This window comes from Zingiber officinale, chromosome 2B, assembly GCF_018446385.1.
Source record: "Zingiber officinale cultivar Zhangliang chromosome 2B, Zo_v1.1, whole genome shotgun sequence".
NCBI classification, from domain to species: Eukaryota; Viridiplantae; Streptophyta; class Magnoliopsida; order Zingiberales; family Zingiberaceae; genus Zingiber; species Zingiber officinale.
This window is the reverse complement of record NC_055989.1, coordinates 129,653,957-129,680,542: the sequence shown is the minus strand read 5'-3', so window position 1 is coordinate 129,680,542 and position 26,586 is coordinate 129,653,957. Positions and strand designations below refer to the sequence as shown.

The following is a 26,586-nucleotide window of genomic DNA, read 5'->3' as shown; positions in this document are numbered from 1 at the left end:
GTCGACCGATCGTGCCTTTCGGTTGATTGAACAGCTTCTTTCCCTGTTCGTCATGATTCTGCTGAGATCATCATTTAATGCTGAATAAATGCTGATTGAATCGGTCGACGATCCCCAGGTTCGGTCGACCGATCCCCAGGTTCGGTCGACCGATCAACTTATTTCCTTTGCTGCTAATCGATGCTGATGATCTGTCTTGTGCTGAGTCACTATGGTTCGGTCGACCGATCTTACGGTTCGGTCGACCGATCATGCTTTGATATGACTTGGACTCAGTTCTGATCTGATATGATTTCTGTGCTGATTCTGCTTGGTTCGGTCAACCGATCCTGCTATTCGGTCGACCGATCAGCTCAGATCTGCAAAACAGTATTAGACAAAAAAATCTCCTACAAAACAGATGTTAGAGCAATAATATAAAGAAAGAATAAAATGCAAGATAGTAGGGCTGTCTTGATCTCAACTTTTGAAACATTCCCAGTTTCTTCAGTTGGATCAGCGACCTAAGGTTGTTCCCTTCGGGAACCCGATCTCACTGTCGCTCCTCCAGTTGTTTACCTCAACCTACTTGCCAAACTTAGATCCTTCAGATCTAGTTTGGACTTTTCACTCAGCCTTGATCGGCTCCCCAGGACTTTTCCTTTGATCTTCGATCCTCCAAACCTCTCGATCAGACCGCCAAGCATCTGGTCCCCTCGACCCACTTGGACTTGCACCTGGGTTCCACGATCTGCTAAGATTTCTCCTGCCTAGCCTCCAACCAGGTCTTCCCCGGTTGAGTAAACATCCTGCACACTCAGTCAACTTGTTAGATCACAACAAGACTTAACTTGAACCTTTGACAACATTAAAATTCATGTTTGATTCTGATACAACTTGCACCAACAGAATGAACTGACCCAAAATGTTAATTGGGTTAATAGTTTGGTTTTGAATTTAACTCCCCATCCGAATAATTCGCCCAAAACCCGAATAAGGAATTAATATATATTTTTAAATTTTTTTAGTATAATCTTTGGAATGTATAGGTTTTTTTTTCTTATATTGAACAAAACTATTTTATCAAATTTGGAGCTTATTTATTTATAAATGTAAATGATTAAGAGTTTATTTATTTGAAGAAGATTGAAAATTTGAAATGAAAAGAAAATTGGGTTAATTGGTACCCGAACCGAATAACCCGAATTAGTTTCGGGTAATTCGATTTGGTTTATAGCTAATTCGGTTTGGTTCTTGGTTGGATTTAGAAAATTATAAAATCCGAATAACCCAAACTGAATAACCTAAATAATCCGAACCAAACCAAATGAACACCCCTACCTTCGTGGGACACATTAGAGAGCATTCTCATGCCTCGAGAAGCGCGTACGTCACCTACTAGGGCTCTATAAAAAGGGAGGTCCATAACCGGTGGAGGTACGCGTTGTCTACTGTTTGCGTATAGTTCTACAGTTGCTCAACTTTTCTCCACATTCCGATGATTGACTTGAGCGTCGGAAGACCAACACTGAGGATCTTTTTCCTGGCCTAACACTGACGTTACTTGTTTTACAGAGCGGAGCGAGGTCTTCAGCCAGTCATCGAAGCTGTCACCTCTTCAGCTTTTTAGTTTCATGCTTTCAGACATGATCACTGTTATTTTGATATATTTTTAAACAAATTAATATCCATTAGTTGGCAATATTATAATTCTAGAAATTAAATTATACCTGATGAAAAAAATTGAACTCCGGGCTATGTTATAAAGATTTTTCTCATTGGAAATTCAGTGTCACATCAATATTTTTTTCATAATGATTAATGTAATTGTTATTTACGTGGGCTTTAGAATGGGCTTAGGCCCAACTAGCCTCGAGGCCTCATCTTTTTCGCTTTGACGAAACGATCACCGACGTCGACATCCGCGTCGTCTCTCGATCTACTTTCCCTGTCCTCACTACGCTTCCTCCTTCCTCTTCTTCCTCTCCAATCGATCGCACAGGTGATTTCTCGACTAAATCTCCAGCAATCACAAGATCTCGCTATTAGATCGTGCCACACAGAGCCCTAAGTGCATACCGAAATCAGATTCGCCGCATTCCCGCAGTGGATGCGATCAAATGAAGGACGTGGGCTAGGAAGGATGGACGCTGAAGCCCAGCGCTTGCTTTCCTCTCGTGCCGCTACTCGTTCGGATAGGAGTAATCGGAGTCCTCGTTCCAAAGGTTTGACGACCTGTACTGCAAAGATGCGAATTGGTTCGATCTCTTAACGTCCGGTTCTTAAATGTTCGATTTTGGCGATGCAGACTCCGACAGTAGTGCCGCTTCTAACAGCAAGGGCGTCAAAGATCCGTTGAAGATGATCTGGCGACGAGGTTTCACGCGCTTGGTCCTCGTGTCCGCCATTTTGTGGATCCTGCTCATCCTCTTCGCGTTGCTTTTTCACTTGTGGTCTTGCCATTCTTCTATAATCTTTCTATCAGGTAATTTCATCAATTTTTTTTGTACGAGGATTGACCATCTAGTGCTAGTGTTTCTATAATGGTATTATATTTCCTTGGTGGATTAACGTCATGGGAGGAAGGCAAATGAATTAAACTGATTGTCCACGAAATCTTATGGTAAAAATAATCATTATTGTAACTCCAGGATTAATTGTATCTCCTATTGTGCGCTATCTGTTTCATTATTATGTTGTTCATTAGGGGATTATTTGGCTAACTCAACTGATCTTGATTTCCATCCCCATTTGAATTGACTTTTTTTTCTCCTTTAGGTTCTTTCTTTACAAATTTGTTAAAGGTTGGCGTTGTCAATTTATTGCAGCTCTTTGTAAAAAAGATAGCAAAGTTCTTGTCATGTTAGACACAATGGGTCTCACTCCACAGCCACAACATCGTAAGACTACTATTACTAATTATATGAAAAAATATTTTGATAATTTTCTAATTTCTCATTTTGTGCATTTAGGGTGTCCAATCCCTCTTGCAGATGAACCAGACACCATAGTTATTCCAGAGATAACACCTGATACGATTCCCAAAACTCTAAGTTATATAATGGAAGATGAGGGAGGGAATAATAGTGAGAAGTCTCAACCATTATTTGGGGGTCATCAAAGCTGGTTGCAACGGGAAAATAGTTTCAAGTTGAACACAACTACGAAGGTAGATATGACATTGAATATGTAGACTAGTGAAAACTTAAGTGATGTAATCTCTATCATACCTTTACATTCTGGATTTATTATTTCACATGCCCATAAATGATCCTGATGATAGTTTTGCTATTCTTGGTTTAAGCATGCATTAAATAACTTTGACCTTCTTAATTACATTAGCCTCTTCAGTATTTCCTTTACGATTAATCTTAGAGGAATAGGACAAGCTGATTGAATGAACTGAATTTTTCTGGCTATTGTTTACATGGGTAGAAAAATATAACGATCATTTTTCTACCATATTTCAGGATTTAATATGAAGTTTCAGAGGTTGTAACGGACTGCATGATGCTCTGTACTAGCATTGTTGTCTTGAAAATTTTTAATTTGGAATCTGGTGAATCTGACTTGGATGCTTCATTTTGTAATCCTTTTACATTAACCTCACCTCAACAAACACAGGTGTCTGAGAGTCAGATTAGAAAGTCACACTTGCAATGTTATTCATATGGATATGAAAGAAATCTGTTTTTTTCCCCCTCATTTTCCTCCTTCCTCGGATTGTAGTGCAATAATGAGTTTTGACAGTTTTTATTTACTGATCTCTTCTGTTTGTAGGTGCACTGTGGATTCATTAAAAATGGTGGTGCGGAAATGGATGCTGTAGATGTGCAATATGCACAGAAGTGTAAGTTTGTTGTCGCCTCTGGCATCTTTGATGGGTATGATACTCCCCATCAACCATCAAATCTCAGTGTTCGTTCTAAAAAGCTATTCTGCTTTTTGATGGTTGTTGATGAGGTATCCCTTGATTTCATTAAGCAAAATGTTACTGTTAGAGAAGGCAGTGATGGAGGAAAATGGGTCGGCATTTGGCGCCTTGTGACACTACACCATCCTCCCTATGATGAACCTAGAAGGAACGGGAAAGTTCCTAAGATACTAACTCATAGGTTATTTCCTCATGCTCGGTATAGTATTTGGATTGATGGTAAAATGGAGCTTATTGTTGACCCTTTACTAATGCTTGAAAGGTGGGTTATTTCTTTCTATCGAATATATAACTAAATGATGGTAAAAATGTTATGTTGTTTGTTTATAATGCAAATTCTGTTGCAGATATCTCTGGCGAGGAAAGCATACATTTGCAATCGCTTGCCACAAACATCACAAAAGTATCTATGAGGAAGCTGACGCAATCAAACGAAGGAAGCGGTATGCCCGGCCACTGATTGATTTGCACATGAAAATTTATCGCTATGAAGGAATGGAGATGTGGAGCCTTAAAAAAGGGACAATCAGTGGTGAGCAATGCATCATATTTTTTTTTATATTGAAGCAATGAGAATTATACTGAATATTTATTGGATTTCTATGTTTCTGATGTATATGAACCCACGCAGGATACATGATTGATTGTGTTTTCTCTGGAATGGTGTCCCCCCATGATTAACTATAAGATGACTCCATTGTGATATAGGAGATAGGATTACAGTCATGAACATAGCCTCTTTGCTATTCAAAGATGAAAAGAGTTAGTAACCAACCTGTACACGAGTCTTGTGCTACAGAGCCATAGTAAGACAATATAGCTACTGATGTTAGCGTGGTCTTATAAAGCATTATAATTCCTACTTGATAACTCAAATTTGTCATCTGAATCATAATCTTCATCATTTCTTTCTTTTAAACCATGTTATCGTTCTCCATAAGAATTGGATTCCTATGTGCAATATACCATATCGTGCAAATGGTTTTGGCATTCAGTACTAGTTACATTGATAGAAATCTATTTGAATGCCCCTTTTTTCTCCCATTTTCAACAACAATATGTATCCAATAAGTAAACATGTGTCTTCTTTTTCTAACCTTACAAACTTAAGCACACAAGTTAATAATTAGTGCTATAAACCTATGATATAATTAGTGCTATAGGCCTATGATAATGCTCATGTCAAACACAGATGTGCCAGAGGGTGCAGTCATAATACGGGAGCACACGACAATGACCAATTTGTTCAGCTGTCTTTGGTTCAATGAGGTCAATCTCTTCACGCCACGGGATCAACTCAGTTTCGGCTACGTGGTGCACAGATTAGAAGGAGCATTCAAGTTTTTCATGTTCCCCAACTGTGAATACAACTCATTGTTCATATTGCATAGGCACATGCGGGAACATTCTTCTGTTATCGAATGGGTTAAATCCCTAGATGAATTTAAGGGAAACCAGAGTGGACTTAAGGAAACCAGAGGAGGACTAGGGCTGTGGACACCTTATCCAGGGGACCTCAGATCCGTCGAACTTCCCTCCGTTAAGAGAACATCGCCTGCAGGATGATCATGCAAAATCTATCCATGTTATATATATTTTCTGTGATCCTATCAGCAAGATTGTTATCAAGGAACATTTTTTGCTGCCTGGTAACATCCTCAACCCTTTACCCTATTTGTTGTAATCACCTGAGCTCCCAGAAATTCCAGTTGCACGTTTGTCATGCCCAGCAAATTCCAAGGTAAAATGCTTATACCTGCACAGCTGCACTTATATTTTCTGTGATATTGTTGCGGATTTTGGTGTTCTACTTGAGAAATTTTTGAACTTTGCCATTGTTAATATTTTGATGGGTTTCTGTTTTAGATTAATTTACTTCCATCATTACGAAAGATGCACGCAAATATTTTTTAAATATATAATGGACTAAAGTATGTATTATTCAAGTATAATATAAAAAATAACATGAACATTTTATTATATTATAAATGCAATAGTTTTTCATGTAGTCGAGTTTCAGTTTTATAGTTTTATATAATAATTTTCATGAAGTCAAATGGTGAGTCAAGCACTCGAGTCAAAGGTGCGGAGGTCTCTATATATATATATATATTATGCTGCGGCGCCTTATGTGTGATTTTACTGTGGTACTTATCACGTCAGCGGCTTGGACCAATCAGGCTCCAACCTGATCGGTCTAGGAGTCTCCTGATCGGTCTTTGGATCGATCAGGCCCTAGGCTGATCGGTCTGGGGTCGTCAGACCGATCAGGTTCCAACCTATCCACCTAAAAATCAACACAAAAAAGATAGGGGATCGATTTGTGAACCGATCCACCTATAGCCTGATTAGTCCACAGACCGATCAGGCTTCGAAGCCACCTTTCACATAGAGTTGGTTGATCGGTCTGGGGACCGATCAGCCTAGGATCTGATCGGTCCACAGATCGATCAGGAGACTCCCAGATCGATCAGGTTGGAGCCTGATCGGTTCAAATCGCTGACGTGGCAAGTACCGCAGCAAAACCGCACATAAGGCGCTGCAGTATAATATTTCTCGTATAGAGAAATATGTCAAAATTGCCAACTAATAGTCGGTCCTTTCTCATAATGTGCCTTCACAAATTACACTAAACCGAAACAAAGTAGGAAATAACTAAATCTGTTCTAGTATCTTCTTTAAGGATGAGAATTATTTACAGGGAGATAAGAGATTTGTTAGTAAATAGAAAGGAAAAAATCTCTAATCTTCATTGTCATAGTCTTCATCTTCATCTATCCGCATGGTTAATTGTATAAGCCTAGATGGTTCGACACCAATGTTGCTGATGCCATCAGGCAATGGCCAAGCAAGTGGCTGGTCATGCCTAGTCTCTGCAGCTGCAGTTGATGTTGCAGCTCCGTTAGCAATGGAAGTCGAGGGAGGATCCTTTTCTACTCCTTGAGACGAGATAGGGACCTCTTCATCTTGATCATCCAACATAATGTCATCATCTTCGCACTTCACATACCTTTCTTCTCTTGGCCTTGAGGGCGGTCGCCCTCTCCCTCTGCCTCTACCTCTGCCACGCTCTCTAGTGATAGCATTAGCATTTCGCATAGCCTGTCATACAAAATCGTACATTAGAAAAATTAAATGCAAATTAACCTTCACACAGAAATAGTAAAGTATACTACTGACTATCTTGGCGGCTCTCGACTGAAGGTCTACATCATTCTCAGCTTCATCCCTGTCCGTCAGTGTCTTCCTGAGCATTTTGATTAGAACAGAAATCAGTGCCTATCGTTGTTGCCACTTATAGCAACATATCGATCGATGATCCAGGCATTACCTTCTACGGCCAATTCCCCTGTCATCTTCAGAGGGTTCCATGCTGCCAAGGTTCGGTACCTTGTTGACGACACCAGTTAAGAAATCATAAGCACTATAAGCCTTCACACATTGTTTTCTGTAGTACTCGTAACAAGCCAATGATTAACTATTATTAAAGAGTTTCTCAGGAGTAAAATGGCAAAGACATAATTTAATAGCATCTAAAAAAGCTATCCGGCAACTGAAGAACAAACTAAGAACTGTCAATTCCTCTTGTATTCAGATCGCCCAAATATTTCATTTTTCCGAACTCTCAATCTTGAACTCAGTCATCCTACTAGATTTCTACTTCATTCTTCTTAGTTCACTATTTTATATTTAGATTTCTACTCCCTGACACGAAGATAATGTACACATGGAAATCACTAATAGCGCTAATGCAAAATAGAGACAAACAGAACTGGTATTCGCACAACTATCGTAGCAACATGCATGAACAATATAGAAACCCCTAACAAATTGTTCATTGAGAGTTAGCCATATACGTGTAAACTATATGCTCGATAAGTAACGGTACATTTGCTCCCTAGATTAAACACACTGATACAGATTATGAAATAGTGAATTCACTAAAGAAGAAACAATAGATCTTACAAATGTGAAGAGTTCAATGTCTTGGCTCCTCTTTGAAGAGTAATTTCGTATGTCCGGTCACAAAGATCTTGCAAGAACAACTCCAAAGCCTTTGCTGTGAGCCACACAACAATCAATACATAAGCCATTGAAACCCTGTCTCCAGTAAGTTTGTATGTAAAAGTAAAACTACTTTAATTTTACTCAACATATCAAAAGAATTCCGAAACGCGATATGAACTATTTTGTCATGACTATACTGTTCACCAAATTTGCAAATTTAGATAAATTATGCTAACTTGAACATAAAAAGATCAAAAAAATATGGGCCAGTATATATATATAGTATAGAAATGGTGATGACATCAATTAGATTAATTATAAATGCCAAAATAGGCAAATAATGCCATTGATAAGACCAGTTAGTGAGCAAAAACAATTAAACAAGTTAGCATGTAATAGGAAGTATAGAATAATGAATTTATGATGATAAGATAATTTCATCAACCAAAACTAGAAAACCATTCTAAGAAGCAATGAAACTCAGAAATGCTCAGGAACTTACAAACAAGAAGAGGCACAGCCAAGGCAATCTTGCCAACATCTTCATCTGCCTGCATTATCTTTTTTATTCTCAACTATAGCAAGAAAAATACATGATAACCATCAGTTACAACGCATTGCCAAAAACATAAAGCTAGTCTACATTCATCGAAAAAATTGATCATGCAAACAAATTTACTACAAATTTATCTTCACTGTAAGATCCAATCCCTCATAAAATCCAGCCTCTTCATAGAAAAAACCAAAGGCATATTGGATTCAACTTAGGTTGAAAAAATGCATCAAGTTAACTCATTCCAGAAAAATTAAAAAGGTTCAGGATAAAAACTGCAAATTGTATCTAGGGTTTGCGCAACCAAGCCGCCATGAGGAAAACTCGAGATCTCCTAGACAGGCACGCTATTGGAAAACATCGAATTACCAATCCGCTGAAGCACCCAACGGAGGACCAAAAACAAAGGAAAATCATACGAAGACATTCTAAAATCGACGGGGGAAAAAAAATAACCAATAAAGGAGAAATTTACCGCCGGGAATCGAGATCCGAGCTTCTTCATCATCTCCTAACCGTTTGCTTCTCCTCCACCAATTCCAATTGCAACTGCCTCAGAGAGGAACCAAAATAGATCCAGATCCCCCTGGTCGATGAGGAACATGGATAAGATTACAAACTATGAGAACAAGAGGAAAGTTACACTTCTTACCCGTTTGTCGTCGTCGTCGTCGTCGCCGCCGCCGCCGCCAATCGACACTGTTGTTTTTATTTTCCCCCAATAATTTTCCAGTCTAACACGAGTCGCGGTTCGGGAAACGGAATCGGGAAGGGGAAACGGGGCATGGCTTGAACCCACCTCGTCTTCTAATTGGGCTTTGATTGCCTAATTGGGCTTTTTAATTTGTTAGCTAGCATTATATAAATTATATATCTTGTGTACGAATTCAATAATTCTATCGATTTAATTTATAAAAAAATTTTATTATCAATTTTTAAAATTAAAATTGAAAGTGCTATGACCCAACATTTTAGATTTATTATCTCATAAAAATAAAATATCCTACAATACACCATAATTAAAAATCAAATCGGATATTTCAGATTACATGGGCGCCACGGCTGAATTTCCATCCTCATGAAGTTACCGACCAATGCCTGAATTATTTCAATTTTATTTAATTTTTTAAATTACTAAAATCAGTGAAAATATTGAAGAACCACTCATCAAATTTTAAGAGATATTTTTTTTCAAAATTTAGTTGATTATATCAAACGGACCGAAACCTAATATTTTCAAAACCTTTTGAGTAAACTAAAATTTACTATTTTATCTATTTTTCTAATTTTATTGACTGATGATTCAAAAATTCCAACACTAGGTGTGTGAGTCGCATTGGCAAACTATGGTTGACTTTTGCAAATCAAAAACCTAAAAAGTCAAATACAACTTATGTACGCATCCAAAAATAGACTAACATATTATTTCATTTAAAAGGTGGTTACATCCGTCAATCTTTAGATTAAATAAAAGAATATAAATTATAGAATTAGTTTATAGTGGATCCTAAATAAATAGGGATGGGATTTTTTTTTCTCAAAGGGCATGTAGTCTGTTGAACTTAATCTTTTATTTCATTATAGTAAATTTAACTAACTAAATACCACAGGAGGACGTATTATTTCATTTCATAAATATCATCCAAAATTGCCTAAATTTTAATACAATTTATAATTATTATACTTTAAAAAAAAGCTAGAAGAGCTATTCTAAAATTTGTACTATTAACCTGTTAAAATACAACATCATCCTACTGACAATCTAATTTATTTTCTAATGCCTTCCTAAATAATATCATTAACTAATAATCTTCATATGGTCCACTTGTCTTGAAAAATGACCATTAAGACAGGGACCTCGCAACCACTAGATTTGACTCTTCATCATTTACTTTCAGACAAATAATAATATATAATTTCATCAAATATATTAGTGATAAATAATAATAATAATAACACTACAGTTTAAAAATACCTAACTAAAGTTGTAAGAAATAACAATATTCAAAATTAGCAAATAGTATTTAAATTAGCATTTATTGATAAAGAAATTAATTTTTTGGAGGAGGAAAAAAACCTTCGAATACGTGAAAGTATATGCATTTTTTCTATTTTTTTATAATAAATTTATTGTTCCTACGCGTTGCGCTCAGTACGGAATTGGCAAGTCAACAACGGCAACCCTCCTTCGCATTCAACGACCTGACTCGTCTCTTTTTTACAAATGCCTTTCTTTCTTCTTTACTCGCTTCATTTCTTGCTTTCGATTCCAGTTCCCATTCCAATCTGCCCCTCCGAATCTCCACCGCGATGGCCTCCGCCTCCTCCGCCGCCGCAGGTTCCGGAGTTCTCCTACTCCTCGCATCCTTCCTTGTCCCGGCCGCCGACGCGGCCGGGATCGGCTTCGAGTTCCACCACCGGTTCTCCGACCGCGTGCGCGAGTGGGCGGAGGCACGCGCAGTTCCGGGCGTGTGGTGGCCCGAGAAGGACACCGTCGAGTACTACGATGCCCTTGCGGACCACGACCGCGCTCTCCGCGGCCGCTCCCTGGCCTCGGGAGACGGCTCGGTGCTCAGCTTCGCTGATAGCAACGCCACCCTAAGAATCAGCTCGCTCGGATTGTAAGCCCCCTTGTATTTTCCTTATCCCCCCTTCCCTCCCTCTGGTGGCGTTTTGACTCCGATTCTGTTGTTCTTTTTTCTTTGGATTGGAAATCAGCTTACATTATGCCTTTGTTGAGCTGGGTACGCCGAATTTGACGTTCTTTGTCGCCTTGGACACTGGGAGCGATCTTTTCTGGGTTCCTTGCGACTGCCGGCAGTGCTCCTCGGTCACTTTACAGGTAAAATTATTGATTCTAATCCTTTTTAAGTTCGCTGTTTCCCGTGCACTCAACATCTTACAGATACAGATTGAACACCAACGTTTCTTACAAAACACTGTTTCTGGTCTTTTCGGTGAAAGAGAGGAAAGTTGTTGCATATATTCCTCTTTCTGCACGACTTGGAGCAAAGTACTTGATTATGCCAATGAATAAAAGGGATATAACTGATCATTGACACACAGACACAAAATACAATTTAAATAAAACCCTGGAAGAATTTGCTGCGGTATATAGTGTAGCAGTGCCACTTGTTTGATACTACTCGACACACCTAAAGAGAGAAGAATTTATTCTTTCATCTCCTACTCTTATGATATTGAGAACTAGCGGAAATTGACAAACTTTCACCTTCTTGTTGTCGGTACTTAGCAGGCTTTACATATAACATAACTGTAGATTTTGTTGGAATATAATGAAAAAGATGAACGCTTTCATACTCTGATTTAGGCATTCATATCATTTGATTGAGTCTAGACTGAGATATTTGGACAAATGTAGCCCCTCCATGAATCACTCAATAAACCAATCTCTTCGCTAATTCTATCATAATATAATCTTATAAGGAGAGAAGTGAAAAGTATTATGTACTTAAACCAGTCTTATTTGATTAACGGAATATACTTCGACAAAATATTCTCTCAATCGTCTTCTTGGTACTTCTCTTTTTCGATACCCTTTATTTTGTGCATATTCTTCAACGATCTGCTTAATTTATCTTTGCCCTTTACAAACTTTGCCACTGACCTCATTTTGATGTTTGTTTGGCTAGTATCCTGGACACTATCATTTTCTCAGTTTATTTATAATCCATGCTCCATAATTTTATCTGAACTTGCAAATATTTTCAACAAATTGTCCCTGTCTTGCTTATGAACTTCTACTAAGAGTACATAGGTCCAACGCCGTGGCTGTTTCTCATGTTCTGAACTTGAATTGCAACAGAATGGTGAATTTAACACATATAGTTCTAGTAATTCATCAACGAGCCAGAAGGTCTTCTGCAACAACACTTTATGTGATCAGCCAAATGCATGCACTTCAGCAACAAACAGTTGCCCTTATCAAGTTGACTATTTGTCTGCAAATACTTCATCTTCTGGGGTTTTAGTAGAGGATACTTTATATTTGATGACGGAGGGTCCAAGCCCTCAAGTTGTTGAAGCACCAATTGTGTTCGGGTACGTTACCCTTCTGATAGTACAAATCATTTGCGTTTAAGGTTTTTATATTTCATTGACAAATCCCTTTTGCTCGATCACTGATGCATGTTTCATTCATTGCATCTAATAGTACACTTTTGTTGGTTAAATTGTGCAGATGTGGAAATAATCAGACTGGTTCATTTCTAGATGGTGCAGCTCCCAATGGTTTGTTTGGCCTTGGTTTGGATAGGATTTCTGTCCCTAGCATTTTAGCAAGTAGGGGATTCACTTCAGATTCCTTTTCAATGTGTTTTGGATCTCGTGGAATTGGAAGAATCAATTTTGGAGACAAAGGCAGCTCAGATCAACAAGAAACTCCGCTAGTTATGAACAGCAGACAGTAAGTGTTTTCCTTTTATTTACTGAGAATGAATATCCCTCTGATTTTGAATGCATTATCCTTGTCTAATTTCATTTGTAATTGTCATTGGCAGTCCAACATACATAATCAACATAACTGAAATTTTTGTTGGGACTACCTCAATTAACATTGGGTTTCCTGCAATTGTGGATTCGGGTACCTCTTTCACATCCTTGTCTGATCCAATGTACACATTGATCACTCAAAGTGTAAGCCTCTAAACAATATTTTGAAAACCAAATTATTCACCGTGTCATTTACTATTTCTCCTGATTTTTTTATTACTTTGTCAGTTCAATGCTCAAGTACAGGAAAGACGTATAAATGTCGCTTCAAATTTTACTTTTGAATATTGTTATGAACTTAAGTAAGTATATCTAAAAAACACATTTATTTGCCTCTGATTCAAGGGATATCATCAAACACATGTTTTGTTTTGCAGCACGACACAGACTTCGATTTTCTTACCTGAAATAAATTTCACAACAAATGGGGGAAGCGTCTTTGCTATAAATCATCCAATCATTTTGCTTCGATCACAGGTTGGTAAACAAGGATATTGTTATGTTTATTCTGATGAGTTGTGAATCATATCATTCTCTGTCTTACACAGACTATGGTTGCATATTGCCTAGCTATTGTGAATCTCGACGGGATCAATATATTTGGACGTAAGATTTCAACACCCGAACGTATTTAAATGCAAGCCTTGCTGTTTTTCATTAGAAACAACAGCAATCCTAGTGAAACAACCAGTCTTTGGCACCTAACGTGGTTTTACTGATATGCTTCAATGCAGAAAACTTCTTGACTGGTCTTCATGTCGTCTTCGATAGAGAAAGGCGCATCTTGGGGTGGAAGAATAGTGACTGTAAGTGTGATTCCATGAGTGACACATTGAGCACAATTATTCTGAAACTTTTTTCAAGTAACAGCAAGTTTTTCATCTTTCAGGCTTCACAGAGAACACTAGTACCCTGGCTTCTTCTCCTGCACCTGTCCAAGTTCATGCTCCAGCTTCTTCTTCTTCTTCGGGTGGTTTCACTCAGGAAGCAACGAACTCTGGGGGAAACAGTTCTCAAGTTCCTACAAGTTCTTCGAGTGACTCATTGCACTTGAAGACCATGTCGAGTTTTAGCACGGCGATTCTGATGCTCTCTTTGGCTTTCGTCTGGCAATCCTTCTTAGGAAACACTACACCTTAGCTTCATCCAAAGCTTGACCACACATAGGCTACACAGGAAAAGCTTGATCATTATATATATATATATATATATATATATTTCTTCCCTACTGAATTTTACATTCTTTTGGGTTATTGATGTATAATCAAAGCTTGACCACACATAGGCTACACAGGAAAAGCTTGATCATTATATTTATATATATTTCTTCCCTACCGAATTTTACATTCTTTTGGGTTATTGATGTATAATTTGCAATCCCTGGTATAGATTGTAATTGATTGTGTTGAATAACTAGAAATAAATATAGTGGAGTAAATTTCAAACTACCCCCTCCCAATGTTTAGTTTTTAAAAATATCACTAAGTTTTTAATATTGCCAATTTGCTATCGCGTCAAAGTGTCTCGTTTTAGTTCATTGTTAACAAAGAAATTTATCCCGCGGAAGGCACTCTCATTAGCATGTGAAGTTGGAGAAGCAAGCTCTACAAGTGCTACAATAACTTGAAGAGCATGACTATAAATATTTATAAATCAACCTTATTCGTTCCATTTGAGATCTAAAATTCTAAAAAATTTTTTAGTATTTTACTATTGCACCGCATCCATGAGCGCGTATACTTTCCACTTATCTTACGAAGAGAGGACCTTTTGATACGAAACAAAACTTGATAATAAGGGTGAGGGCATTTTGACAATAATAAAAACTTGACAAACATTTTAAAGGTATAAATACATTAGTTTTGAATTGTAGTGTGCGCTAATTTTGCAAAAATGTATCATAGAGAATGCACTAATTTTGTAAGATTTTTATTTGTGCTAAAACTAATAAGAGTTGCACCAAATTGAAGTTGTCCACACAATTTGAAATCATTAGCCACTTTATTTTACATATTTTAAAAGCTTAAATATATCAATTAATTATTGTGGAGATGATAACTCCCATCAGACTCTTTTAGGATCCTCCAAGTATATTAAGAGGAAGTAAATCATGATATCTTTCGTGCAGCTGAGTGAACTCCTAGGTCAGGGCGTGCATAAGGGAAATTCATAATTCCAACGTAAGACCTGTCGTGACAACTTCTTATTCTATAGACTCGATTACGTCATGTAATTGAATCGGCTTGGTCATATAAAAATTTTCTATCGATCATCAAAATAAATTGAGAAGTATTTACGATACATAATCCAAAAATTTAATATCCCTTAAATATATTATATTATAGCTGAGAATTAAACAAAGATAAATAAATATCCTTACTATTACATCATAACCTAGGGATAAATTAAGTATCAAACAAATCCTTATATAGGAGTGCTTCTATCAATTAATTATTAAAAAAAAAAAAATGATATACTCACCTCAAACGGTGTAGTATCATCGATTTTATGATAAAATATAGCCAAAAAAATCCTATGATATTTTAGCTAGGGGAGATCAGGCTCGAGATATTTTTCTTGTATCAATTAATTATTGTATCAATTAGCTATGTTTTTATAAGTGGATGACATTAATTTAAGAAAATTAAAATATTTTAGTAAAATCTTTTGTGGAGCCGCTGTGGATAGAAATGGCTAGAGGATAAGCATGAAAGCGTACGAACAGTGGTGGGCTCCACGTGTACTGATCACCGTACATCTCGATTATACTACGGTGGAGATTTCGTTGTCCTTGATGGTAATTAGCTGCTCGATGAGGGCAATTTAGTCGATTCGGTTATGAACGAACCCTAAGGCGGAAGAAGACCCGTCCTCTCGCTGCGTGGCGGATTGGTATATGAGAAGGAGCGGTTGCGGTGCGAGCTCTCCCCAGGGCGTAATAGAGGTATACGAGCCGTAGAGGGCGACGAGCGGCAGCGAGAACCGAGGTAGGAGGTGGCGTTTGGTCGATAAATCTTGCCTTTTTCTTTGTTCTTTTGAACTCATTCTTACATGATTTCGATGCCGGCTGCCACCGAAAAGGTAAAAGTTTGGCCTTTTCGGACTTCAAGGGATTCGAGAAGGGAGAAAATTAGCGGAAGATTTAACTTGTATGACTGTTTTTGTGCTTCGTGTTGTTTTTGTTGCTTGATTTATTTTTTTCTCCACATGTGTATCTATGTGATTTCTTGCTTTGGACTCATGTTTGCAAGATGTATCTGTTTTTATTTGTTTGTGACTTTTCTTGGCTTTATGCTGGTGTTTTGATTCTATTGCCCTCTTTTTTTTTTTGTTTCATATCAGCTATTGTTATTTCCCCCCTTTTCGAGCTGACTAGCTTTTGATTGGATTCATTATTTTTTCCGTGTGTGGATTAGTAGATGGATCGGTACCAGAGGGTGGAGAAACCAAGGGAAGAGACCCCGATTAATGAAAATGAAATCCGTATCACGACGCTGGGGAGGATGCGCAACTATATCACGTACGCTACCAGTTTGCTTCAGGTATGCGCCATTTGGTATCCCCGTTGTTAGTCATATTGTTGTGTTTGTAGTTTCCTGAATATTTAGCAAGTCTTTTTTTGACAAGCTTGGGTCACAAGGTTATTGAAACTATCTGTTGGTGTTATAACTTTAAGCAGTATAATCTTTTTTTCCTACCGATATTAGCAGGGATCTGTGGCAAACTAAATTCTTTTGGGCTGTCTTATTTTTTATAAATATTTTGAAATGAATAATGAGCATTTCCAGCACCGTTGGATTATGTCCAATACATGGTTACATGAACCTAGATGGGTTGCTGCAACAATAAATCTTCCATATAAAACTAGAGAACAATCTGATGAAGTCTAGCTGAGAGATCAAGGTGAGTAGGGGGTTTTAAATTTTCAACGTCTATAAATATAACCTTGAGAGAACTGATGCACTGACTGGGTAACGGAAGGTATTATGTAAGCTTAAATTGAGGATTTAGCCTTTTCTGCTGTTTCAGTGTTCAACCGAATGCATATGTTGTACCTTGATGAATTCTTTCTCCCTTTAATGATTGAATACAATGAGTGTTGTTAGTTTCAACTATTTGAAGTTAGCTATGTGAAATTTATTTTGATATTAGATTTTATTAGGTTGTATCATTGATATTCAATTTTTCTATAATTATTTTTAATGATGTCATCTCAGCCCCTCATATCTCCAACTGTAAAGGGATTCTCGATTTCTCTCTCTCTTATATATATTTGTGTCTTTGAAGTTTGAACATTTCCATATTATCTCAACCAATGTGTTAACATTTTATGAGCTACATCTAGTTACCCCTAACAATATTATTTTCACTTTATCTTTTATAGTAATATCCATACATCTATTTCATTACCATAATTATTTTTGAATATGGCCTTTCTTAACTGCCCTACATTCTGATCAATAAAGATAGTTGATCATATCAAAATCATACAGAATATTTTTTTTTCTAGATTAAGGGATACATTATGATCACAACACTACAGAAGCTTGTCCCAATCTCAGTTACTCATTTATTATACTAATGTAGTTTCATCAATAATAATTGGCACGGTATCGGAAATTTTTAATACTTGAATATAAACTACAAATCAAGTATCCTCCACCCTGTCCCATCATTGTATGCAGTTGTCTTTTCACTCATTAATTTAGGATCGTTTCCTTTTGCTGATCTAGATGTAGGCAAGATAAAATCAATACGACCATATTTTGCTCTCATGAGTGCTGCATCTCAGAGATGAAATCATGTATGCTTACTTCCTAATGCTTCAATAATTCCACTATTTCCATGTTTTTCTAATGTTTCCTTGACTGACATTTTCACACAATCATTCACCTACTAGTTCTGGAGTTTGGTTGTTTTTAGTATTGTTTATGTTCTTTTTTCCTTCATTTCTAAAGGAAAAAAATTCAAATGAGATTGTCTTGAAGGCGATGGGGAGAGCTATCAATAAGACTGTTATGATTGTAGAATTGATCAAGGTATTCCCTTTGTGGTTTCTATTGTCTTCTGCTCTAAAAAGATTAGTATTCTCTAAAAAGAATTCTGGTTCAGTTTGCCGGACAAAATTAAATGAAAGTTGTTCAACTCATTGGATTTTACCTATAATGATGCTTCAGAGAAGGATAGTTGATCTTCATCAAAATACTGTGATTGGATCCACAGACATAACTGACACATGGGAACCATTAGAGGAAGGCTTACTACCGTAAGTAGCTATTTTTGTTGAATATTAAAATCTGAAAATTTGGAGAAAAGTTGGTGTGTAGTGTAGCAGCATAGTTGAATTTGTTTCACAAAGTCAAAATTTGATCACGGAAATATTGCCTAATTACTAACTATACAATTTTCCAGGCTGGAGACTACTAGACATGTTTCAGTAATCAGCATAACTTTGTCAAAGACGGAACTGGATATATCTGCTGTTGGGTAATTGAATTCCTCAAATCTCACAAATGTGTCAATGATAGTTGAAATTAAAAGTTTATTTCCTGTGCTTTTGTTTAAATTGCTGAACCACAGTCAATTCGTTGCATTATGCTCTGTCAATTGGTTCTTCCTGTTGGAATAAGAATGCTATGTTTTTGTCCCGTATTTTCTTTTGGGTGCTATGATTTCTCATATAAATTATTTTAGACAATTGGGTTATATTTTCCATCCAATTGGCATATTTTTGGCTGTTATTGATTTAACAATGGGATCCTTATTTAGGACTGCTTCTATCAATAATTTTTAGAAGAGAATAAATACTATTTGGGAGTGACTTTGAGAAATCGTTTGAGACATTCCCTTGTTATATTAGAGTTTAATGTCTTTTTTCTGTTGATATTCTTCTTAATTTCATTTTTTTTCTCCTGTAATTGAGAAAAATATAAGTAACTCCAATTGATGAAAATCACAAGCTAAAGACTATGTTATTTGTTTTCTGTTCTGCCACCTTTTACAATGTTGTGAATCAAAAACCTTTCCATGTTAGAAGAATCTTACTGCTAGAGTAACTACATATCTTGTCCCTTGAAATTTGCTTCTCATTAGTCCTCATGTTTCATTTGCTAGGTATCAACCTCCTTTGCCCAGAGATCAGGTGAAACCCTTGGCTGAATTCAACTATGAAGGAGGTAAATCTGTGCATTGATCAGCAATCAATTATTCACATTTAAATACTCATGCAACTTCGGTTCTGACATCATCACTACTGATACAGAAGACTCTCCTTCTGGTCGTGAAAGAGGCCGTGGTGGACGTGGTAGAGGAAGGGCTCGTGGTACGCATGAAGTAACCTTGTGAGCTATTATCTGATAGATGCAAACTAAAAAGTACTTAAACGACTCAATTGTGTGTGTATTCAGGTAACCGTCCATCCAATTATAATGATGGAAACTGGGACAGTAGAGGTCGAGGATTCGCTAGAGGTGCCTATGGCCGCAGCAGAGGCCGGGGTTACCGTGGGCGAGGCAGAGGTGGTTATGGCGGACAGCCTGATTATCAGCAGGAAAACAGTGGTTACGCCTACAACGATGAGGCTCCCATACGGAGCCGTGGTAGAGGTGGTTATGGTGGACAGCCTGATTATCAGCGGGAAAACAGTGGTTACGCCCACAACGATGAGGCTCCCATACCGAACCGTGGTAGAGGTGGTTATGGTGGACAGCCTGATTATCAGCAGGAAAACAGTGGTTATGCCTACAACGATGAGGCTCCCATACGGAACCGTGGTAGAGGTAACATCGAATCATCTGAATTTAAGTTTGAAAAATAGCAAAATGGCTGTTTTGATCCAAAGAAGCAGCTTCAATTTTAATACCATATGTCACAAAGAATATGCAATATACCTCAGTCGACACCTCTCTTTGTTCACTACAAACAGTTAGGCTGAACTAGTACTTAAATAGGGCATGTTTTGCTTTCAGCTCGTGGACGAGGACCGGCCCGCGGAAGGGGTGGCAATTCTCGACCGAATGGTTCGATCCGTGAAAGCACCGGAGCCTAACTGGATCGGTCTCGTTCACTATGTTTCTACTTGTTGACTCTTGATGGATGCCTGCTCTTAATCGGAAGAGATTGTAGTTCCAGTGATTACTTTGTTAGTCTTGCGTTGTACTTGTGGATTCCAAAGGTTCAGGCAGCTGCTACGTGTTACCATTTTTATTTTAGGTCAATTGTAGGGTCTGATCAGTAGAGCAGTACATTCTTTTATTTGTTCAAGAGATTTTATTTATGATAAATGATCTAATTTGGAAAAAAAATGTTCTGTAAAAATGAGTGAAATTTTAGCACATTGGTTGACTGCTTTTGTGTGATTCATGTGCCTGCCTAATTTTTAAAAAATTATAAATGTTATGTTTGATTAGTGGAATGAAAATGATAATGAATTTATTAGTATTGTCAAGAAATGAATTAGAATAAATGTTGAGATTGTAGATTTGTGATTTTAAAATAAACTGCCTTTTTTAAATCATCAATTCATTCATCTTTCATTTTTTTTAATCAAAAGAGCTGCGTACCCCATCAACCCATGTAAAACAATAAATGCTGCCAGCCAAGCCAAGTCTGTCATATAGATAATTACTATAATATTATGGTAGCAACTATAAAATTATAAATTACAATAATTATAGCAATTAGGGTCCATAGTTACTAACACTATAACAGCTATTATAATGTTATATAATGGAACGACCGATTCAAAATTCAAGTCATAGTAGGAAATAATAATGTTGCATAATATACTCGAAGGCATCAGTGTGAGGTGCGCTTTTCATAAAAATTAATAAAAGACGCATGACACTAATGTAACAATAATCATAATATAGTTTTATCCCAAGTTACTTATACCAATCCTTTTATATTATTCTGTTATATTCTTTATTATATTATTATTCATATTTAAATATATTTTATTTTATTTTATTATTATTAATTAAATTTTTTTATTAAAATACTCACACACAATATAATCTTAAAACTTATTTACTCATGATTCGGAATGCAAATGAGTCAAGCTGCTCACGAGCGACTTAGTCAAAACTATATAACATCGATGTGTATGTGAAAGGGACACGTGATTTCAAAAAATAATTTTTTTAGCTTTATAAAATAAGTGCATAGTGGAATTAGAAGTAACAACGAATAAAAAAAATAAACGAGCGGTTTACTTGATTTGGAACCTCCGTCAACTCTTATTCCATGACCCACGATCTCTCGAATCATATCGATAGGTAATCCACTAAAAAACTCTTCCGAAACCACCAGAAGAATAAATTGAATACAAAAATAATAATAGAGAAGTATAACAATCTTACACTTCCCTTTTACAGAAATAATAAGTATACACAATAATGAAATTTGTTACCAACTTAAAGGATGAAGATCTGGATGCACTAAGGAATTAGTGTCAGTCTTTTGGCAATGACAATGTGTAGTAGAGCAGTAATATAGCCGTAGTGTGAAGACGAATTAGTAGACTGAAAATAATATCTCGTATGCATGGACGAATCCAGAAAAAGTAGATGGACTGGACTATAGATATGAAAGGATTGGGATAAATAAAAAAATCTTTTTTTATAAAAAATTAATATGTAATAATTTTATTAGTAAAAATATAATAAATTATAATAAATAATAAAAAAATATTGTTATTCATATTAAATTTGTTGGACCGATGCGGCCGGCTAGAAGGGGGGGTTGAATAGCCCTGAAAAATCAAACACAACCCTTTCTCGTACGATTAAGCTAACACATAAAAAATAGATTAAACAGAAAATAAAGCATAAAAACGAGGCACCGAATTTGACTTGGTTACAACCGGGGAGGTTGTTAATCTAAGGATGAAGATCGCACTAAGAGCTCCTTCAGGCGGAGATGCCTCGTTTACAGCAGTGTAAGCACAGAAAGACAGAAGCTAATCTAAATAGTGGAAGCACACAAGTGTTGTTTACAATTTCTGAACTGATGAAGAGCTTTTGGACCAAGGTTATATTTATAGCCTTGGTCGGGGCGCCTGGAAGGGTTCCGGGCGCCCTGGGGGGATAAAGTTTTATCCCCCAACGTTCAGATCGCGTAAATCGCGATCTTAGTCAAAATCAGGGTCCGGGCGCCCGGATTGGTTCCGGGCGCCCCGGAGCAAAAAGTCAACTGCGGTTGACTTTTTGTCCGGGACCACTTCTCCGTTAAGTCCCCGTCTCGGTCCGGGTCTTCTGCTCCGGATCCGCTTGATTGGGTGATCTCTGACATCCGGAATAGGGCTCACCCGAACCCATCTTCCGGTCTTCTCGAGCGTGCTTCCCTCCGACTTCTCGTCCCTCGGAATTGCCGCGTGTCCCTTCTCGTCCACCAGCGTACTCATCCGCAGACTTCGTCCCTCGATCGCACCCCGTGCCGACCTTCGCGCTAGCTGCGTCTCTTGCTCCCCGAGCAATCTTCCGCTCCGGCTTTCGTACCTCGGAACCATCGCGCACACTTCCTTCTCGTCCGCCGGTGTACTCTTCCGCAGCGCCTCCTCCCTCGGACTCATCGTCCTTCTCGCTAGCTGCGTCTTCCGCTCGAGTACCTGTGCTCCTAAGCTCCTGCACACTTAGACACAAGGTAAGAAAACAACAGAACCTAACTTAACTTGTTGATCACACCAAAACCAACCTTGGGGTTCCAACAATCTCCCCCTTTTTGGTGTGATCAACCCAAGTTAAGCTAGGGTTAACTAGACAAAAAAAATAAACTAACTAAATTTACAATTTAGTGCACAAAGATAGAAAAAAATAGTTTTAGGCTACCTCCCCCTAGACCTATACTTATCCTTCTCCCCATTTGATCACAAAAAAAATGGGGTTCCAAGAAAAAAAATCTAAGGGTTAAAAACTTAGAAAATTTTGAAAAGCTACCTTAAAAAAAATTTCTAAGTCAAAAGATTCTAAGTTAGAAATAGAATTTTGCAATCAATAAAACTTAATTAAATATTTTGAAAAATATTTTTGAATCAATAAAAGCAGAATAAATTCTAAGTAATATTTTAAGTAAAAGAATTTAAAAAAATTTTCTAAAATTTTTCTAAGTAAAATTTTAAAAAATATATATATATTTTTTTTAAGTAAAATATTTTTTTTTTAAGTAAAATTTTTCTAAACACTCTAAGTAAAAGTTATTTTTGAAAATAGAATTTAAAAAAAATTTAAGTCAAAATTTTGAACCATGTTTGAATAACTTTTTAAAGCATTAAATAATTCTAGTATTAATGCTTTATTAATTAAACATTTATTTCAATATTTGGCTTCCAGGCAGTGGCGAGGCACTAGGCCTTCTTGGTTATTGGAGCAACAACCACTTTCTAGTCAAAGCCCATAAAGAAATTTTTGTTTAATTTTCTCACTTAAAGCGCTAACTTTGATTTTAAAATTTACACTAAGCAAGATTTAGGAACCCAATAAAGATTCCAACCTACTGGATTAACTAAAAATTTCTTAAGGACATATTTTCTAGAGATATTTTTAATTTGTCCCTGGTGATATCTATAATACCAATTCAAATTATTGAACCTTCTAAAATTGGATTTAGATGAGCAAGCAGAGTTTTTCAAGTTTTCTACTTGAATTTTTAAATTTTGAATTTCTAATTTTAATTTTTTATTTTCTAAATTTGATTTATCTAGCATTTCTAACGGACAAGATTTAGCTAATATTGCTTTTAAATCTTTATTTTCATTTTCTAATTTGCAGCAATCTTTTGTTAAAATTTTAATGAATTTAAACATTTTATTAGGAGGAAGAGATCGTACCTCACTTACCTTGTCGATCTCGTTGTCGGTTTCTCCCCCTGAACTGCTGCTCTCTTCGGACGTGGCTCCCCCTTCATTGATGCTTTCGATGCTCATTTCGGAAGAGCTTGATTCACAGTCGTCGTCTTGATGACTCGCCATTAACGCGAGCCCGGAGAACTCCTCCACTTCTGATTCCGACGACATATCGTCCCACGTCGCTTTTAGGGCCTTGCGCTTTTGGATAGGCTTCTTACCCTTGTCCTTCCCGTTGTTCTTCAGTTTAGGGCAATTGTCCTTGACGTGCCCTTCTTCATCGCAATGGTAGCAGCGGATGGTTCTTTTCTTTCTTCCCTGCGGATGGTTAGATTTCCTAGATTTACAAATATTTTTAAATCGTCTTACCATCATTACCATTTCCTCGTCGTCGAGAGAAGATTCTGACTCAGGTTCGTCTCTCGAAGCTTTAAGGGCGACATTATTCTTGGGCTCCTTCGGACCTGTACATCTTGACTCATGCACTTCAAAAGTTGAAAAGAATTCGTCTAATGAAATTTTTTCTAGATCTTTTGAAATGTAAAAGGCATTTACTAGTGATGCCCATTTTGAGTTTCTAGGAAAGGAATTTAGGGCATACCTTAGCGAATCTCGGTTACTTACCTCTTCTCCGAGATTCGTAAGTCTGGTGATGAGTTCTTGAATCCTCGAGTGTAGATGTGCAATTGTTTCACCTTCTTCAAATCGGAGGTTTGTAAGCTGGTTACGAAGTAAATCCCGTCTTGCAAGTTTGGCTTCGGATGTTCCTTCGTGTAACTCAAGGAATTTCTCCCAAAGCTCCTTTGCCGAGTTGTAGGTACCGACTCGATTGACTTCTTGTGTTGGAAGTACACTTAGCAGATGAAATTCTGCTTTCTTGTTTGCCACGTGGTCAGCCTGCTCCTTCTTTGACCATTGATTTCTTGCTTTGCCCTCTGGTGCTTCATAGCCAAATTCCATTGTTAGTAATAAATCATAATCTGTTTCAAGAAATACCTCCATTCGCTTTTTCCAGCTAGTGAAGTCCCTTTCGAATTTTGGTACGTGGATGTTGGATCCGGCCATCTTGTTGCTTCGTTCGGCGGTTAGTCCTCCTGAAGCGCCTCGGCTCTGATACCACTTGTTGGACCGATGCGGCCGGCTAGAAGGGGGGGTTGAATAGCCCTGAAAAATCAAACACAACCCTTTCTCGTACGATTAAGCTAACACATAAAAAATAGATTAAACAGAAAATAAAGCATAAAAACGAGGCACCGAATTTGACTTGGTTACAACCGGGGAGGTTGAGTAAGTTTTTTCTTTCCTCTTTTGTAAATTGTAAGCTTGTTTACTACTAATATAAGTGTGTTTTTATTCATGGCTGAGTAGTTCTTTTCTCTCTCTAAATCTTCTGGTTGTTATCTCTTGTTTAAACAATAGTCCTCAGTCCTTTTCAGATGTATCATCTGTAACTAGATAAGAGAGAAGACAGAGTATAGTTCTTGGTTCTGTAAAACCTATGCTGGCTAAGTAAGGCAATCAAGCATGATCTGCTATAGTAAGACCTGAAGAGCCGGGGTAAGAAACCAAGCTCTATCTAAATACTCTTGAGGCTCTCTACTAGGTGAGGCTCACTGGTGAGTTTAAACAACAGTTAATTATCTAAGGTTTAGAGTGAGTTTCTTCTATAAGTTTACAACCCTAAGGAGTTTAGTCTCTGAAAAAAAAAAAAAAAAAAACACAAAAATATCTTAAAAAAAAAAGTTTAATTTAACACAAAAATATCTTAAAATGAAGTTTAATTTGGTATCAGAGCCAACCGTTCTCTGGTTCTTTGTATGAGTTCTAGTAAAAATCTTGATTATTTAGATCTTGCTTTGCAACCTAGAAATATCATCACTTTAGATCATAATAAACATACTTGTTACGTAAGGAGTAAACAACTTGGTCATCTGTTACATTCTGAGTCACCTCATTTAAATACTTTAACTGATCTACTTATAAGCTTTGCTCTTTCTTGTGAAACTCATCAACAAACTGTTTTGCATAAGCTAGAACATCTTTGTACTATTTCTCTTCAACTACAAAAGGTTGTAGCCGAAGTTTTACGCAATCTTGATTATTTAAAACAATCAAGAAACATAAAATCTTCTGAAACAGAAACTCAACAAGTACTTTTACAATCAAAAGATTTAATAGTAAGTAATAGGACTCAATTAACTACTAAGATAGATAAAATACTTACTCTCTTAGAAGAACTTAAATATAAATGAACAAATTGAAATATGAAAATACACACTATGAAGATGCTTTAGATTACACTAAACAATTTTCTATTACCAAGGAAGACGGGTATTGTAATAGTAATTTCCCTGGAAAAAGTGATCAAATTCAAATACAACAAAATAATACTATACTTGCTTTGCTCACTTCTCTTCATTATCGTCTTACTGTAATAGAAGCTAAATTACTACAATTAGATAATAACTTAACTAGTTCGGTAAGATCTAGTGAAGTTCAAGAAGCTTTTTCAAAACTTACTAAAGATCTTAGTAATCTATCTTTGGGAAAAATTGTTCCAAAAACACCGCCAGTTACTTCTAAATTCTTAACCTATAAACCCAATGAGTCTGACTAAAACTGAACCATTTTCTGGTACTTCTAGATCTGTTAGATCTATGGAAGCTAATACTTCTTCTTCTTGGTTAGATGCTATTACTAAACGAAATAGCACTTCTTCTTTAGGCCCTCTTAGGTTGGAAGAAGTAATAGACGTAGATA

General features: G+C 36.9%; 4 protein-coding genes across 8 annotated transcripts; 3 read left to right on the top strand and 1 right to left on the bottom strand.

Annotated features, from left to right (window-relative positions):
* Positions 1-1,899: 1,899 nt before the first annotated feature.
* LOC122047167 (probable hexosyltransferase MUCI70) lies at positions 1,900-5,660 on the top strand. The gene is made up of 7 exons (XM_042608276.1): positions 1,900-2,204; positions 2,288-2,464; positions 2,808-2,879; positions 2,952-3,148; positions 3,760-4,175; positions 4,261-4,445; positions 5,106-5,660. The coding sequence occupies exons 1-7, from the start codon at positions 2,090-2,092 to the stop codon at positions 5,477-5,479; spliced, it is 1,536 nt and encodes a 511-aa protein (XP_042464210.1). The 5' UTR covers positions 1,900-2,089; the 3' UTR covers positions 5,480-5,660.
* Positions 5,661-6,492: 832 nt separating this feature from the next.
* LOC122047166 (dr1-associated corepressor-like) lies at positions 6,493-9,276 on the bottom strand. Its single transcript, XM_042608275.1, has 7 exons — positions 9,127-9,276; positions 8,950-9,060; positions 8,424-8,496; positions 7,880-7,973; positions 7,245-7,361; positions 7,094-7,160; positions 6,493-7,015 (listed from the first exon to the last, which is right to left on the bottom strand). The coding sequence occupies exons 2-7, from the start codon at positions 8,980-8,982 to the stop codon at positions 6,656-6,658; spliced, it is 744 nt and encodes a 247-aa protein (XP_042464209.1). The 5' UTR covers positions 8,983-9,060; positions 9,127-9,276; the 3' UTR covers positions 6,493-6,655.
* A 1,432-nt stretch (positions 9,277-10,708) lies between these two features.
* LOC122047164 (aspartyl protease family protein 1-like) lies at positions 10,709-14,345 on the top strand. 2 transcript variants are annotated; one of them, XM_042608274.1, is made up of 11 exons: positions 10,709-11,095; positions 11,193-11,316; positions 12,301-12,536; positions 12,676-12,900; positions 12,995-13,130; positions 13,215-13,288; positions 13,364-13,463; positions 13,535-13,592; positions 13,721-13,792; positions 13,876-14,173; positions 14,262-14,345. In XM_042608274.1, the coding sequence occupies exons 1-10, from the start codon at positions 10,785-10,787 to the stop codon at positions 14,124-14,126; spliced, it is 1,587 nt and encodes a 528-aa protein (XP_042464208.1). In that variant the 5' UTR covers positions 10,709-10,784; the 3' UTR covers positions 14,127-14,173; positions 14,262-14,345. The 2 variants fall into 2 exon arrangements, with proteins under 2 accessions (XP_042464208.1, XP_042464207.1); XM_042608273.1 differs by having other exon boundaries at positions 13,876-14,345.
* A 1,459-nt stretch (positions 14,346-15,804) lies between these two features.
* On the top strand, positions 15,805-20,348 carry LOC122047163 (5'-3' exoribonuclease 2-like). 4 transcript variants are annotated; one of them, XM_042608272.1, is made up of 9 exons: positions 15,805-15,973; positions 16,406-16,528; positions 17,945-18,025; positions 18,164-18,252; positions 18,399-18,473; positions 19,101-19,162; positions 19,249-19,308; positions 19,394-19,591; positions 19,955-20,348. In XM_042608272.1, exons 2-9 carry the CDS (start codon positions 16,406-16,408, stop codon positions 20,032-20,034), a joined length of 768 nt encoding a protein of 255 aa, XP_042464206.1. In that variant the 5' UTR covers positions 15,805-15,973; the 3' UTR covers positions 20,035-20,348. The 4 variants fall into 4 exon arrangements, with proteins under 4 accessions (XP_042464206.1, XP_042464205.1, XP_042464203.1 ...); XM_042608271.1 differs by having other exon boundaries at positions 19,394-19,678; XM_042608269.1 differs by having other exon boundaries at positions 15,808-15,973; positions 19,394-19,765.
* The last annotated feature ends 6,238 nt before the right edge of the window (positions 20,349-26,586 follow it).